The 17549-nt window shown below is 41.5% G+C and overlaps 1 protein-coding gene and 1 long non-coding RNA gene across 2 annotated transcripts; one reads left to right on the plus strand and one right to left on the minus strand.

Moving 5' to 3' along the window:
* The first annotated feature begins 1965 nt into the window (after nucleotides 1–1965).
* On the plus strand, nucleotides 1966–16532 carry LOC120106731 (mediator of RNA polymerase II transcription subunit 15a-like). Its single transcript, XM_039119785.1, has 4 exons — nucleotides 1966–2155; nucleotides 16201–16312; nucleotides 16361–16373; nucleotides 16468–16532. The coding sequence occupies exons 1-4, from the start codon at nucleotides 2037–2039 to the stop codon at nucleotides 16530–16532; spliced, it is 309 nt and encodes a 102-aa protein (XP_038975713.1). The 5' UTR covers nucleotides 1966–2036.
* Nucleotides 2691–8080, minus strand: LOC120106730. Its single transcript, XR_005508789.1, has 2 exons — nucleotides 7941–8080; nucleotides 2691–2864 (listed from the first exon to the last, which is right to left on the minus strand). It is a non-coding gene; the product is annotated as an uncharacterized LOC120106730 (long non-coding RNA).
* Nucleotides 16533–17549: the final 1017 nt, after the last annotated feature.

The following is a 17549-nucleotide window of genomic DNA, read 5'->3' on the forward strand; positions in this document are numbered from 1 at the left end:
GTTGTGGGTCCGTAGATAACAGGAGCCACGCGCATTAATGGTGGAGTAAGCCGGAGATCCGCATTAATTATGGAGTAAGCCAGAGATCCGCATTAATTGTGGAGTAAGCCGGAGATCCTCATTAATTGTGGAGTAAGCCGGAGATCCTCATTAATTGTTGAGTAAACTAGGGGTTTGCAGGGGTCATGCGCAATAAATGCCGGGGCAGTGGCAGGGTATGGCTCTCGGCTGGACCTCGGAGGGGTACGGCCGTAGTAGGTGGTTGACAAGAATAGACCTCGGGTGTTGAAAATTTTCCGGGTCGGAGGTTCTGAGGTCGGATGTTCCGAGGTCGGACGCCGACTTCGGCTGTCCAAGGTCGGCGGTTGTGCAACTTCTTAGGGGTAATTGTGTGACTGGGGGAAAAACCATATTCCCCCAACAAGAACAATGTGTTATAGGGTTGTTCATGTGTGTTGATCTTATGGAATGAAATTAAAATGAGCATTCTGACAAAAAGGCAAATATTCTTATGGAAAGTTGGAGTGGGAAATTATAGGATCTGAATTAACAAACTATTTTGGACACAATAGCAGGAATGGAGGAGCAAAAATAGGAACATATAAAGGGAATTCATGGCGGGCCCTGAAACGCATTAATAGCAACATTTAATTAGGTTTGAAACCATTGTAGATCCATATCTCATATAGAGAACGCAAATCATTTGCAGATCTCAATATGGAAAAAAATAAAGTGGCCCAAAATATAATTGAAGTGTTAGTCAAGGACTTTGTTTTCATTTCACAAGTTTCTTGGACAATGTCAAGCCTACTTCAAACTTTATTAAGACAGATGATGCTAGAAGCCATGCGGAGTGCTACTTACTGTCTTAATGGAACTTAAGTGCACATTGGCTAGATAATGATCTCCTTTTATTATCGAAATAAACTTGGAGCAGTTTCGGAAATTAAAGATTCTTAGCACAAAAAAGAGTCAAAAAATCTTAATTTTCCACTTCAAAGGACTACAAAGTCAAGATGAAAAAACAAAGAGTGAATGTAATTAAATAACTAGCCAAGGACTTGTTACGAGTTTCACATTTCACCAAGATTCTTAGATCCTATGATATTCATCATCCGAGTGAGTGTCTGAGACTAAAATGCATCGAGATTTTAAGATACATCGAGATTTTAATCTATCTCTGCCGATATGTCAGAAAGTTTTGGGGAAGCCCAAATTCTCGGAGATCTAACTTGGGATCGAGTTATTAAATGACAACCAAAATAAAAGGTAACTTAGGATTATCAACTAGTTTTAAACATTACTTTTGAGTTTCATTAATTAAACAATTTATTTAATAAAACTTATAGAAAATATAATTATATATACATTGGCTATATCGTATTGGTGGGACTCTAATATTGATGCAAAATGAGATATTGGTAGAAAAAAAAATCTTGCATTTCACATATTCTCCAGGATAACTAACAAATTTCGCTTGACTACAAAGTATTCAGGACAAGACACTATCAAGGTATTAAACTCTCTAGTATTAAAGTGAGTGCCCACCTAAAATTTTCCAATATGACATTAGTAGCAGTTTAACATGCATTGTTGGCCATTATAATGGAAAATAAGTGCACAATAATGGCAATATTCAGATAGAACAGCCCTAACAATTACAGATCTTTTATTTCACGTCACTTAGGCATCGCAAGCAACATAAGGTGGCCTAAAAATAATAAAATTATCAGAGAGGGACTTCGCTTAAATTTTAGACTCACAACTTTCGTGTACTGAATGCGCGCGTGACCCGGACTCCATCACACATGATTCTCACGATTCCCCAATCCCTACTAGGGCGTCCTTTCCTTGGTCCCAAAACGCGTTTCCCCACGCCCAAATTTTAAAACCGCCGTCCTGCTCTCCTCCTATAAATAGGACACCCCCCCCGTCTCGTCCGTCTTCCAAACTCGTTGAGAGAGGGAGAGGGGCTTTCGCTTCTCCTTTCTCTACTTCTCCCGACTGAGAGCTTCTTTCAACCCCGGTTCACTCCCATGGAAGGGAGCACTCGGAATCCTTCCAGGGTGGAGGGCTCCGCCCGCGCGGACGCTCGCCCCGCCGACTGGAGGTCCGACCTCAACGCCGAGTCGCGGCAGAGGGTCGTCGGCAAGATGTGAGCGAAACCTCCTGTCTCTTCCTTTGGTTTCGATATTTATCTTTCGATTTATTTGTTTCCCTGCTAGGGATTTATGATGGATGGTTTAATGTTGATCTCGAAATCTTTTTTGCCCCTCCCTTCTTCTTTCCATAATTCGGTCCTTGATTCCTTTTATTTGTGGTTTGTCTTCCTGTTTCTAATTTTTTTTTTGATTGATTAGTAGCGCCCTTATGAATGAAATTGTGACATTGATTCTGTTGTGGTTTTGGTGAGGGTGATCTGGGATAATATGGTTTATTTTTCGAGGGGTGGGCAGATAGTGTTGAAGTAGAGCATGGACATGGAAAAAAACGAAAAAAAAAGAAGAAGACCCATTAGGGCTTTTCAGCGAAAGGCGAAGACTTGTTTTTCGCCATCTTTGTGTTTGCTTCCAGTATTCTTAAACCCTTGTGCCACGCCCCGAGCCCGAGGCGCGGCAGACGCAGCACGCCTGCACGGCGGGCCGCACAGGTGTGCAAGGCATCGGATCATATCAAAGCAAATACAGATGTTCAAAACTAACATAATTATTTAAATTTATTCAAAAGCAGTCTTACAAAATTTCAAATAACATATGCTGACGTAAGTCAAATACTCTAATCAATCTAACTAAAGGACCAATAACTGATGGAATCATCGGAACATCTAACGCACTCCCCATTCCCGTGCGATCAAGCCTCTGGATCTGAAAAATAGAGAAAATAAAATAATGAGCTACACTAGCCCAGTAAGCAACAAAATACCCCAAAGTGGGGTCGGAGCATATCAGGTCAAAATACAGGATAATGACTGGAATAAATAACATCGTTTTACTATTTTCAAAACTTATTATCATTTTTCCAAAAACTCTGATGCCAGAATCTCAACATAATAAGCTACGGCCACGTAACCCAGTGGCATGGGTCGCACAATGTGCCAAATCCACTATATTTATCCACCGATGGCAGCCGGTGTTGCACAAAAGTGCCAAATCCACTATATTTACCCACCGATGGCAGCCGGTGTCGCACAAAAGTGCCAAATCCACTATATTTATCCACCGATGGCAGCCGGTGTCCAGAAACCACTATTCTAATCACCGGTGGCGCGGTGTCGAAACCGGTTCCTCACAGATTACAAGTCGACAGGTCCAACGTATAATCCCCATTGGCGGGGCCAGAACAGAACAGAACAGATCATAGCCATGCTGAGAATACATATATATATATATATATAAAAACAGATTTTATAAATTTTTCAGTCATAGTTTACGGATTTCAGAGCATAATTTTCAAATGAAATTTAACATGCCGGACCCATTTTACTAAATACAAAACATATTTCAGAATTTAATCTATTAATAATTATTTTATCAAATAATTTTGAAAATGCACTTTAAAGCATTAAGTTACTTACCTCTTCTCGCTTAATTTCTACTTCAGATAGGCAGTCAGGTTCACCTGTTTAAATTTAATTAATTCTTTGTTAATATCAGAATTAAGCAAAAATCCAAAAATAATACTATTGGACACGGCCCAATAGGGCCCAGAGTTGGCCCATAATGGGCATGGCCCGATAGGCCCATATTGGGCGCGGCCCAATGGGCCCGCATAGACCCAGCTAAGTAGGACCCCTAAGGTTGGCTTCTAATTAGTTCATTTATACAATAAAATTTATTGCAGGGACTAATACTTAATTTACAGGGTACTATTTTATAAAGCTCGAGTGGGCTAAATAAAATATAGTTGGGGACCTTTATGTAATAAATCTTTTCTATAGGGATCAAATACAAATTACAGAAGATCCTTTTTGTGAACAAGGGCTTAACTGCAAAATTCTATTTATTGGCCAAATGGGTTCGGGTTTCGGGTTCTGGGTTTTGGGTTCCGGGTTCGGGTTCAGGTTCAGATTCCGGGCTCGGATCTGAACTGGGTTTCGGGTTTTTTTTTTTTTTTTTGGGTTTCGGGTTTGAACCGGGCCCAAGTTGGGTCCGCAGTGAATAGGACCCGTGACATGCCCTTCTTCTTCCCCAAGCCCCCACGGACAGGGGATGAAGAAGAAAAGGAAGAAAGGACCCGGGGGGGGGGGGCAGGGTGGCCGGACGGTGGCCTGGCCGGCAGCTTGCGAGGGACGCGGCCGTCGGTAGGGCAGTCGTGGCCGACAGCAGGGTGCCGCGGCGGCTCGGCCGTGAAGGGAGGGTCCGAGGATGACCTCGGTTTGGGGCCTAAACAGAAAAAAAACATCATGAAATAAAGGGCCAAAAGAGGCTTACCGGTGCTCGACGGAGGCGGCAGGAGGGAGGTCTCGGCTGCAGCTGCTCGATCCGGTGGTCAAACGACGGTGGCAGCGGCGCTTTTCCGGAGAGGAAGAAGATTTCAAAACAGGGGAGACTCGCGACAGGGTTTCGGACAGCACTCGGCCGGGAGGGCACGCCGATCACCAAGGAGAGGAGGAAGAGGGAAGGAGGGAGGAGGAGGAGGAGCTTGGAGGTGCCCTAGGGAGGAGGGCTTGGGGGGTTTTATCACCCCCTTGTATCGGCTCTCCGCCGCGTGAATCGCAGCGGCCGAGCGAAATCCGCGGCCGGGATTGGCCGCGGATTGATTGGAGGGGGGTTGCCGCGGGATCCCTGCGGCGCCCTTGCCTCGTTTGTCCTCGGAGGAGCCGGAGAGGATCGCAATCGCGATCCTCTGTTCCGGCTCTTTCCAAAAGAAGACGCGGCTGAAGTCGGCTGGGGCTGCCGACTTCAGCCCGTATCTCACATTCTCTCCCCCTTAGAAAAATTTCGTCCTCGAAATTTAACATGACTTAGCTTGCAAAAAGGCTCGGATATTTTTTCTTCATCTCGTCCTCCAGTTCCCATATAGCCTCACTTTCTGAATGATTGTTCCACTAGATCTTAACATAAGGGATTATGCACCTCCTCAACACATGTTCCTTTCTATCAACCACACATATAGACTGCCTAACGTGCATAGCAGAGAACTCGAGGGAAAGTATAGGCACCACTACCTACGAAGCTAAATTTAATGTATCCAGGGATCTGAAATTTTATCCGCTTTTCATGGCAGTTAATGGTAGCAAAGTGTGACGCTAACCAGTCCATACCAAGAATTATATCAAAGTCATACATATCTATAACTATCAAATCAGCAGGCAAGTCTCTACCTACTATCTGAACCGGACAAGTCTTGCAGACCTGATTACCAATCATCCCACTTCCGGCAGGGGTGTTAACATGTAAATCATACTCTAACGGCACGCAAGGTAGGTCATGTTTTCGCACAAATATCCATGACACAATGAATGTGCAACACTAGAATCGAACAGTATATAAGCATAAACAGAAACAACCGGTAGTGTACCGACACCACAGTATTGGATGCCTGAGCATCCTGCTGAGTCAGTGCATAAATACGACCCTGTGTGTGCGGTCTCCCTCCTATCTGCTGCTTAGGAGAAGAAGGCTGAGCAAACTGAACCGGAGCAGGAGAACCTTGCACTTGCTGGGTCCTTGTAGCTTGAGGCCTCCGATTTGATTGTGATACTTGCCGATTGCGAGGGCACTCTGCTATCTTATGACCCTGTTGGCCACATCTGAAACATGCGCCAGATAATCGTCTACAAAGTTCTGTCTTATGGGCACCACCACATGCTTCACATTTAGACTGGTCTTGTTGAATAGTCTCTCCATAAGATCCCTACTTTTCTGATTGTCCAGACCTATTACGAGATTTTGCTGTCCTACTAGAATTCTGTCCACTATGAGTATCATCATCTCTGCTCCTCTTCTTTTGTATTCTATCTTTTGAATCTTGTGTTTCCTTCCAGACAATTTCCATATTCTTGGCCCTGTCTACCAGGTCATCATAGTTGGTTGAGTGCACTACGGCCAAACCCCGACGTAATTGAGGCTTCAATCCTTCTTCATATCTCCTCATCTGAGACTCTGCATCTATGACGAGGGTGGGAGCAAACCGAGCTAACCTGTCAAACTCTGCCTCATACTCATCCACGGTCATAGTTCCTTGAGACAGATTTAGAAATTCTCTCTCTAGCTCCCTAAGGCGACTTGAAGGAAAATACTTGGAGTAGAAGGCTGTGCGAAACCTCTGCCAGGTAAGTGCCTCCTGCTCGGGTGCCAATGTGCGCTCCACAGACATCCACCAATGATGAGCTCGGTCCTGAAGCATATAGGTGGCAAATCTGACCTTCTCTTCATCGGTGCACTCCATTGCTCTGAAGACTTTCTCCATTTCCTCTATCCAGGCTTCGGCCTCTTGAGGACTAGTGGTGCCTTTAAAAACTGAAGGAGTCATTCTCTTGAATTCAGCTATACTCCTTTGCTCCGGAGGATCAACGACTTGCTGGATGGGTTGCTGAGGTTGTTGCCTCTGTTGGCGTACTAACACAACGACCTCCTCAATCAGTTCGAGCACCCGGGTTTGATTTCCGGCGGCAGTTTCTAAAGTTGATTGACTCTGGGGTCTTGAGCTATGCGATGCCTCGCCAGCTTGGTTGGTAGGGGCTCTTCCCCGAGAGCCCCTGACCATCCGATTCAGGCTACGGACACGACGAGGCGGCATTCTGATTCAGTAAAAATATATAGATATTATAAAATCATCCAAATAGAATAATACGAAATAGTTAATAAAATAAATAAACATTATCCCCTTATCTGGTTCCTACCCATCTCTCAACCTTTCTGACGGATCCTACGAATCCTAAAACTTAGGCTCAATATAATTGTTTCAGTTACAATCCCTAGTGATCTTAAACCTGAGCTCTGATACCACCAAATCTGTCACGCCCCGAGCCCGAGGCGCGGCAGACGCCGCACGCCCGCACGGCGGGCCGCACAGGCGTGCAAGGCATCGAATCATATCAAAGCAAATACAGATGTTCAAAACTAACATAATTATTTAAATTTATATAAAAGCAGTCTTACAAAATTTCAAATAACATATGCTGACGTAAGTCAAATACTCTAATCAATCTAACTAAAGGACCAATAACTGATGGAATCATTGGAACATCTAACGCACTCCCCATTCCCGTGCGATCAAGCCTCTGGATCTGAAAAATAGAGAAAATAAAATAATGAGCTACATTAGCCCAGTAAGCAACAAAATACCCCAAAGTGGGGTCGGAGCATATCAGGTCAAAATACAGGATAATGACTGGAATAAATAACATCGTTTTACTATTTTCAAAACTTATTATCATTTTTCCAAAAACTCTGATGCCAGAATCTCAACATAATAAGCTACGGCCACGTAACCCAGTGGCATGGGTCGCACAATGTGCCAAATCCACTATATTAATCCACCGATGGCAGCTGGTGTTGCACAAAAGTGCCAAATCCACTATATTTACCCACCGATGGCGCCGGTGTCGCACAAAAGTGCCAAATCCACTATATTTACCCACCGATGGCAGCCGGTGTCCAGAAACCACTATTCTAATCACCGATGGCGCGGTGTCGAAACCGGTTCCTCACAGATTACAAGTCGACAGGTCCAACGTATAATCCCCATTGGCGGGGCCAGAACAGAACAGAACAGATCATAGCCATGCTGAGAATACATATATATATATATATATATAAACAGATTTCATAAATTTTTCAGTCATAGTTTACGGATTTCAGAGCATAATTTTCAAATGAAATTTAACATGCCGGACCCATTTTACTAAATACAAAACATATTTCAGAATTTAATCTATTAATAATTATTTTATCAAATAATTTTGAAAATGCACTTTAAAGCATTAAGTTACTTACCTCTTCTCGCTTAATTCCTACTTCAGATAGGCAGTCAGGTTCACCTGTTTAAATTTAATTAATTCTTTGTTAATATCAGAATTAAGCAAAAATCCAAAAATAATACTATTGGACACGGCCCAATAGGGCCCAGAGTTGGCCCATAATGGGCATGGCCCGATAGGCCCATATTGGGCGCGGCCCAATGGGCCCGCATAGACCCAGCTAAGTAGGACCCCTAAGGTTGGCTTCTAATTAGTTCATTTATACAATAAAATTTATTGCAGGGACTAATACTTAATTTACAGGGTACTATTTTATAAAGCTCGAGTGGGCTAAATAAAATATAGTTGGGGACCTTTATGTAATAAATCTTTTCTATAGGGATCAAATACAAATTACAGAAGATCCTTTTTGTGAACAAGGGCTTAACTGCAAAATTCTATTTATTGGCCAAATGGGTTCGGATTTCGGGTTCTGGGTTTTGGGTTCCGGGTTCGGGTTTCGGGTTCTGATTCCGGGCTCGGATCTGAACTGGGTTTCGGGTTTTTTTTTTTTTTTGGGTTTCAGGTTTGAACCGGGCCCAAGTTGGGTCCGCAGTGAATAGGACCCGTGACAGGCCCTTCTTCTTCCCCAAGCCCCCACGGACAGGGGATGAAGAAGAAAAGGAAGAAAGGACCCGGGGGGGGGGGGCGGCAGGGTGGCCGGACGGTGGCCTGGCCGGCAGCTTGCGAGGGACGCGGCCGTCGGTAGGGCGGTCGTGGCCGACAGCAGGGTGCCGCGGCGGCTCGGCCGTGAAGGGAGGGTCCGAGGATGACCTCGGTTTGGGGCCCAAACAGAAAAAAAACATCATGAAATAAAGGGCCAAAAGAGGCTTACCGGTGCTCGACGGAGGCGGCAGGAGGGAGGTCTCGGCTGCAGCTGCTCGATCCGGTGGTCAAACGACGGTGGCAGCGGCGCTTTTGCGGAGAGGAAGAAGATTTCAAAACAGGGGAGACTTGCGACAGGGTTTCGGACAGCACTCGGCCGGGAGGGCACGCCGATCACCAAGGAGAGGAGGAAGAGGGAAGGAGGGAGGAGGAGGAGGAGCTTGGAGGTGCCCTAGGGAGGAGGGCTTGGGGGGTTTTATCACCCCCTTGTATCGGCTCTCCGCCGCGTGAATCGCAGCGGCCGAGCGAAATCCGCGGCCGGGATTGGCCGCGGATTGATCGGAGGGGGGGGGGTGCCGCGGGATCCCTGCGGCGCCCTTGCCTCGTTTGTCCCCGGAGGAGCCGGAGAGGATCGCAATCGCGATCCTCTGTTCCGGCTCTTCCCAAAAGAAGACGCGGCTGAAGTCGGCTGGGGCTACCGACTTCAGCCCGTATCTCACACCTTGTCAATGGGAGGTGGTGACACACAACGACCAATCCTGAAAGACCACTCTTTCGTCTAAGGATGCCTAACCGCCGCACCGATCATTCGGGGGGGGGCGGGACACTGCGAGGTGGGTAGTTTATCTGGGGCGGATGCCTCCTAAAGAGTAACGGAGGTGTGCGAAGGTAGGCTCAAGCGTTGATTCTGCTAGTCAACGAAAAGCAAATACAATACAAGTACGAAAGGAGCTAACCAACCAAGCTCGGAAATAGGAAAAGACTACCTAAAGACTCCTCCGCTTGTACGCTGCAGGTGCTTTCCTTTTTTTTTTGCAGCGGGATTTCGGGTGAGGTACGGTGTCCGGTTCATTCAACCTATTCTTTGTTGGTGCTTGCTCCGATTCTATAAAACCGAGACTCCGAGACCTACGAACCCGCCTCGGTGCGGGAGCCGCTCGCACTTTGTTCAAAAACTTAACGGCAACGCTCATGGCAAAGTGGATGGTTCTGAAAATCAACCACGAGATCAATTTGACCTCTCCCTTTTCCCTTTGTTATGAGAAGTTGTTTTGTGCTGTTTATGATAACAGCTGCATGTATAGGTTCATCAAATGCATAAAATGTCAGTAGAAAAATTAAAGAAGGATAAGGGATGTGAAAGACCCTATTTAAGCTATATGAAAGACCCTATTTTAGAACCCTGTGGACAAGGTTATACTCTTGAAGGGATCCATGTTAGGATTCTAGAGTAAATTCTGTATTACTTCTGTTTATTTAATAATCCTTTTCAAGAAGCACATAGGCAAATCTTCTTTGAAAAACTTGCTTTGTCATATACAGGGGGAAAGCCAAGATTTTGCCTCGGGGAAGGAGGCAAGGTTAGATTGTCAGTTCCTGCCATGTCTACTAATAATAATGCTTTGACACATCTATTTTAGTATTCATATGATATTCAAATCATGATGATTTAGGCCCAATTCCATAGTGCAGTATTAAAAAAATCATGGATTTAAGAAGAACAAGTAAGTTTATAGATGCTAGAAAAAGAATTGAATTTGCGATGATTTGGAGTAAAATCTTACCATATTTATATAAAGTATTTTTTCAAATTGTGAAATTTTAATGATCATATTATTTATTTTTTAATGTGATAAAGTACAAACAAAGCTTTGTCTATTTGCTAACAGATTACATCATTAATCAACAGCAAAGCAAAATCTATTTAAAGTGCTCTCTCTAAGATTATGATCCTAATCGAAGCAAACATTCTTCACAATCAAACAATTATTATTAGACACCAGTACATGGAAGAAGAGAAGAATTAAGCTCTATTTGGAAGTGCAGGCATAGGATGTTCTAGGATAAGTTCTCCATTTAGCTAAAGATAAGGGAATGGATAGTGATTGGAGAGAAGAAAATCAATGAGGAAGAGCCCTTCCTTGGTCTTCGGAGATTGTAATCCAGAAAATATAGAATACCGGATTCCATTTAAAAGGCGGTTTCCACTGTCATAATTTTTCTTGAGTTTTGTAATCTTAACTTTCCATATTAGAAAAGATTCTTCCTTCCCATGAAATAATTAATACTTAATGGTAGCCTTGTAGAGGAACAATCCATGGATTATTTATTGAAGCATCCAAAGAGCCCTTAAACAAATAATCATAAAAGAACGATACATTTGATGGAAATAAATAACTGAGCAAGAAAAAAAACAGTCATTGGTTATGACCAAATAAGTTTAAGGAATAAATGAAACATTATACTTCTTGCGAGGAGATCATCTTGGCCACTGAATAGGCATGAAAATAAGAAAGCCAAATAGGATCGTCTTTCAGTACCAATTCCGGCTCGACAACATTGAAGCAGTCAAGGGAAAGGCCTCTTCCTCACCCTCACTGCCTTCCCACTTGGGATAGATTTCGTTTTCTGCTCTCTCTCGTGCCATTTGAACTTCTGTCTTGTCTAGCTTTAAACAGTTTTTTTTTAAAAATTAGTTGAAATAGAGATAGACATTTATACAGAGAGGAGCTAAAAGAGGGCAATTGGTTTGGATGGAGTTGTGGAGATGTGAAATACTGGCAAAGATATCTTTTTCTTCCTTTATTTGATTACAGAGAAAAAAGAGGGTATGGATTAATATATTATAGACTACAAAGTTTTTAGGAGGGTTCGATGGAGATTTATTGCATGGTTTTTCTAATTAAAATTAATTATGACATAAGGATGAGAGAAGATAGAGTAACTAGGAGGGGCCAATTTTCTCATGGTAGTGGGATAACATATTTTCACCAATTTTATGAGTGGAGTGGGGCCAACACCAATATTTGCACTTGTACTTACCATAAGGGAATCAAAAGGAACCCCAAAATTTTGGGGTGCCATGCCCCTCTCCCACCATGTCCCCTGGCTCTACTCCTATCTACATGCTGGACATTTGGAGACCACATGCTGCTAAGGTTAAAATTTCTACCTATATTGCACTTTCTTCTTGAAAGGTGCTATATCCATTTATGTTGTTACATGTTGATGTGTACACTTAAGTGCATGTTTATACAACGCAATTCATAAGTCCACCATCTTGTGTAGCCACTACTATAGATGGTCAGTTCTATCTTATAGAGGATATGGAATTTTGATTTACAAATTGGTTATGATAATGACAAACAAACATCATTCTGTAGTAGGCAAGATGTTAAAAGTCTAGATAAGTTTTAGCCAATGACCTTCCCATAATATGTCTATTATAAGAGCTTTCCGGAGTACCATTATTATGCATACAACTATTCGAATAGGTAAATTAGTTTGAAAATGGTTGTATCTTTCCCTGTAATTTTTATCACACATGTTGTGATTGTTTGTATTTTTATATGTTTAAAATAGTAGATGAAATGGGCACTGTATCAACATCATAGGTTAATTGAAGAGAATATATCATATGCTAACATCTCCTACAAAACTATTGTGTTTATGTAAACGTGCTGGCTGGTATGGATACCTCATCGATTTTTCTTACTCGCTCCATCAATGATTATATTTTATTGGCTTGTTAATTAAATCAAGTCTTTAAGATATTACTTCATGATGATCTCATGAGTATGACATTCTTGTTATGACCTATCAAATGTCTCACATACCTCTATACGTTAGAAGCAACAAATGCTTAGGTTGTTGTTGCTAAGATATTACTGAACCATCTTATATACAACTTGGAAAATTTTTTGATGTGGTTTCAAGCTGGAGAAACATGACTTATTTATGGCTTTTTGACTAACAACCACCTAGAGGGCGGGTATTGGTGCAATGGTAAGGTTGCTGCACTATGACTTGGGTGTCATGGGTTCAAAACATGGAAATAGCCTCTCAGCACATAGGGCTAAGGTTACATGCATCTGAACCTCCCCAAATTCCACAGTGGTGGGAGCCTTGTGGTTGAGGACCTTCTTTTAAATTTTGACTGATAACCACCTATTAAGCTTTTCCATGACCTGTAGAGCAACCTAATAAGTTTTATTGCATGATCTTTTCACTAGAGTGATCTTGATATCCTAGATTGTATGCCTAAAACTTGCTTGATATCTGATATCATCATGCCATCCATGATTTAGATGCTAGTCTGGTAGTTACATGAAGTACTTCTTAGTTATGCCATGCAATTTTACTTGGACATTTGTGGTTGCCATGGATATATATATGTGTAAGAATATGTCACATGTCTGCAAGCTGAAAGATATGGATATATATATGTGGTTGCCATGGATATATATAACTGTAGCCTGGGAGGGTATCTCTTATGCGAAGCGTGTACTTGGTGCCGATTGTGTGTGCCTCAAGGGAGACTCATCCACGGTGATTGATTGGGTACGAAGAGCGGATAGATATGGGGATGGTCACCCGTTGATCCACAAGACCCGCAGACTGGTCTAGGAGTGGGGATCCTTTCAGGCAGCATATGTGTTTCAGGAGGCGAACAGAGCATCAGACTGAGTTGCCTCATTTGTTGTCCGGAACTCCAAAGAGTTCATCTAGACAACTGCAGTAGATATACCCTCTTTTTTGTATTATTTACTTTCTCTAGACTTGGCTGGCTGTACCCACATTAGAGCCAATGAAATGTCGTTGTTACCAAAAAAAAAAATATTTGTCCACCTAGCTAAAAATAACCACACCTCTTGTTGTGTTCTTACGATAGAAGATAGGATGATCATGCACTTATGTGCTAGTTTAGCACTTTGTGCTCAAAATGATCTAATTTGCCTTGTAGAAGAGGGTCCAATAGCCACTCATGGTGTGCAGAAAGGTATTCTATTATGACATTCTGAAAAGCGTTGAGAGGTTGTTCTTAGTTTGCGCTACAGTGAGGCGGAGTTTATGTGCAATGGAGAATCCTTACTGACCCTTGCTTAGGAGAATGGGTGAGATTTTAGTTGGAATCTAGGTTGTAACTTTGCAGGATAGTGGATTGGTATCTTGTGGGATGCAACATTGTAAAGATAGAAGCAAGGTTAGCCGTCATGGTATCGAACCCCATATTAATACCATCCTAATATAGTATCGGTACACTTGATATGAGGGTTAGTTTGGCATATCAAGTATCTTGTGGGACACAACACTGTAAAAATAGAAGGTTCGCTCTCCGTACTGGTACCATCCTAGTACAATGCTGGTGCGCCTATTATGGCGGTTGGTTTAGCGTACCGAAACTCGGTATGGCCCCCATACTATATATTAGTTGGTACTGGTATGGTATGGTACAGTAGGTATGCATTAGTACCGATCGACACAGTGTACCACGCACAAACTGTGCAGAAGTATTAGGCAAAAGGTGTATGGTGTGGTTGTCTCATGAAAGAGAGTTTAAGGAACAAGCAAGTAAAAAAGTACTCCATGATTATAAATACTTATCATTTAATTCTTTTGATGCTCTAACAATTAGGATTATATGATTATATCTATACTAGTGTTAAGATGTCACATGTATTCCTCAATGCACTTGGAGCCCATTGATCTGTCTTTATAGGAAGAGTGTCTTGGATAGACTCCCCCCTCTTTCCTTTCTTTTGTCAAGTTTATGAATTCAGGATCATTATATTTACAATTGTACAGGGATAAGGGAGGCTTCGATATATCATGATCCATACCCTAATTAGGAAAGGCCATGGATCTCACATTGAATATTCATGGAGAATTCTGTTATAGTGTTGTAGTTTTTGAAGATGAGAAAACGAATTTAATTTTTTTTCTTCTCTTCTTTCGTCTATAGCAAAGTGGATCTTCATGTTATCTGTGATTTGGTCATTAAGCTAGAGAAATTGTTGCTACCTTCATCTGTGAAATTGATCAGAATCTCCTACCTGTCGATAAGTCGATTTTCTCAGATGCGACATCCATGTCTGGTCTAACCCTATTTTAATTCCCATCAAAGATGATATAAATATAGCATGATGCGGATTATGTTGTATTTTTTAGATTGATGGGCATCAAATAAGGTTTAGGCATATGAAAATGCACTAGAGATGAGGATGTTAGGGTGAACTTCTGGTGAATCTAGGACCAGCTCAGGATGAAGCATGTCACTGTTTATGAGCTACAGTGTTATAGAATGAGGTATATCACTTTCTAAGATAATACAGAACGACTGGGATTCTTTTTCAAAACTCCAAAACTGAACTGAATTGAGGCTAGTTTTGCAGTTTTGGCAGAAAATGATGGGGCCAAATCCATAGTGTATGCTGTATATGAAGTACGTATGCCAAATTTTTGCTCTCCTCTTTTAAATGTTCAGAAGCAGTTTTCAGAAGATATGGGAGCACTGCATTATTACATTGCAAGGAGATACAGATTTACGTAAACTTTTTGACATATGCCCATTTATGGTGAAACTTAGGCATTTCATTGTTGATGAGTCAATATGTGATCAAATAATAAACTTACACTTTAAGGGGAATCTTTTATTTGACATCTTACATATGTTTATGCTTGAAGCTACTGAAAAAATACACCCAAAGTTCCTGATAAATAGAATATGCGTTATGATGATATCTAGCTTACTTATTTTTATTATTTGTCCATCTGACATCTTTTCTTGTTCTAATTGACCATTCTATGTTTCAGTAATTTTCAATTGAAAATTGTTCAAGCTGGAACTCATTTGGTCTAGTTGAAACTGAAACCAAGAACTCAAGCTCTGTATTGTAGTTATATGCAATTAAAATTTGTGGAATCACTATGATGATAACTTCTGGTTGTTTGTTTGTCAATGTGAAGCCTGAGAAAATTGGGAGGAAGATTATACATTGTTTTTCTCCCTATGGTTTTTCATTCTAACATTTGAAGGGTGAAGAATGCATAAGGCCTGACCCTGCTTATATGTGGTAAGGCTTTTTGGTTATCACATATATAAGGTAATAGACATCTCACTAGTATAGGCAGTTGCTTGAATACGTGTTGCTTATGGTTAAGTGTTGCTACTTCTTTGATTTATGATACTGCTAAAAGATGACACAGTTTGTTTTATTGTTTTCCTTTATCAGCAAGTTTCGATATTGAATGCATTTTACATATTGGTCCAGATTCCAGGGTAGCTGCAAGCAACTAGTATAAACATGTTGATCTGGTGATTTAGGTCAATATGTTTACACTCACAAGGATGCGTAATTACTTGTATTTTTTTCTTTTTCCCCCGTGCAGATTTTCCACGCCAATATACTAGGAAAGTAGGAATGCTATACTCTTTAGAAGACATTATGTCACTTTTCCTGACTGTTAGATCAGTATAAAATCAATTTTCTTCAATATTTTCTGATGTTCATCATGTCCTTTTTACAGATTAAAATTTTCTTCATTAATTTTTGTTGATAATTTTTTCAGCCACCTGTAGCTTCTGCATAATGTTTTGATCAATTAATTCTATTTTTTCTTTAAATGCACAGAATCAGCTCTCTAAAGAAACACTTCCCACCAGGTGCTTCTGAGGGTCTAAGTGATTTTCAGAAACTTGCTGTTCGATTTGAGCAAAAGGTTTACGCTGCAGCTACTAGCCAGGTTTGTTCATTTGCTTTTCTTCAATCTTTCTTTGCTTTTTGTTGCAAGATAAAGTGGCCAGGTAAAGACATATCCAAAACCATTACCTGATTTACCGTTCCTGCTTGTTATTTAGTTCTTATGGAAAACTAGATTCCATGCATAAAATCTGGCAGGGTTTGCTGATAATTTTGTACGTACAATATGCATGACAAATGCTCATGTTAAGGTGACTGATTAACTAAGAAAGCTTAGACAAAGGTTGAAAAGATATATGATCTTTGTCTAAATAGTTTGACGAATCAGGCAATCTCTACTAGGATAAACTGTAAGGCATTGGATGTTTGAAACCCCTTCAAGGTTACTATTTTCCATTCTTTGATCTCTAAGAACTTTGTTTGAGTTGAACACATCAGTGAGCAGTCCTGCTGTGGAAAACATTATATTGGTTTTAGGGGTAAGTATGATGCTGTTGCAGCAAAATAGCAAGCAGGGAGACTAGCCATATTTTATGGAAATATCCCATGAGAAAAACCCTTTCTGGAGCATTGAAATCTAAATTTCACTGAATACTATCTCCTTACGTCAATTTCAAATTTAAATTCTGGAAAAAGAGAATTTGGTACCCAGGTTTCTGCTTTCTCCTTCAATTGAAGGTAGTTGTAATTTGACTTCAAATTTCAGCATACATGTAAATTAGGGGATCTTGTATGCAAACTTTCTGTTCTAATTGAGTCCTCACACCCAGGGGATGTTGTGCTAGCAAAAAAGAACACTTGCATTGCTACTGCTCTTGATGGTGTTCTTCTCTGGATTAAAACTTTCAACCTTGAAAGATCAAATAAATAGTGAGGGGAGCTCTTTTTTGAATGAGCTCTAGCATAAAACTATAATCGATTGACTCCAGCAATGAAGGTTTGGTGACTTTTTCCTCACTAGTATAGGCGTTTTTAAGTAAGATTCGCTATACTGGTACCGGACCCCATACCGGTGCCACATTGTCATAGTGTCAGTATGGTATCGTAAGCGGTACGTCTGATGTACCGAGTGTCGGTACGCCACCGGTTCCAGTATCGGATTGGTATGGCACTGTACGGCATGCCGATACTGTCCAGTGTGGTACGATACAGCATATTATGTTTTTAACAACAATGAAAGGCAAGGAGGAAACTAAAACTTTGTTCTCTACTATTTAGATCGAGAAGGTCTCTATGAGGTAATGCATAGACATCGGCAGCTAAAAAAGAATGACCTTCTT

Source organism: Phoenix dactylifera, unplaced genomic scaffold (genome assembly GCF_009389715.1).
Source record: "Phoenix dactylifera cultivar Barhee BC4 unplaced genomic scaffold, palm_55x_up_171113_PBpolish2nd_filt_p 000613F, whole genome shotgun sequence".
NCBI lineage: Eukaryota > Viridiplantae > Streptophyta > Magnoliopsida > Arecales > Arecaceae > Phoenix > Phoenix dactylifera.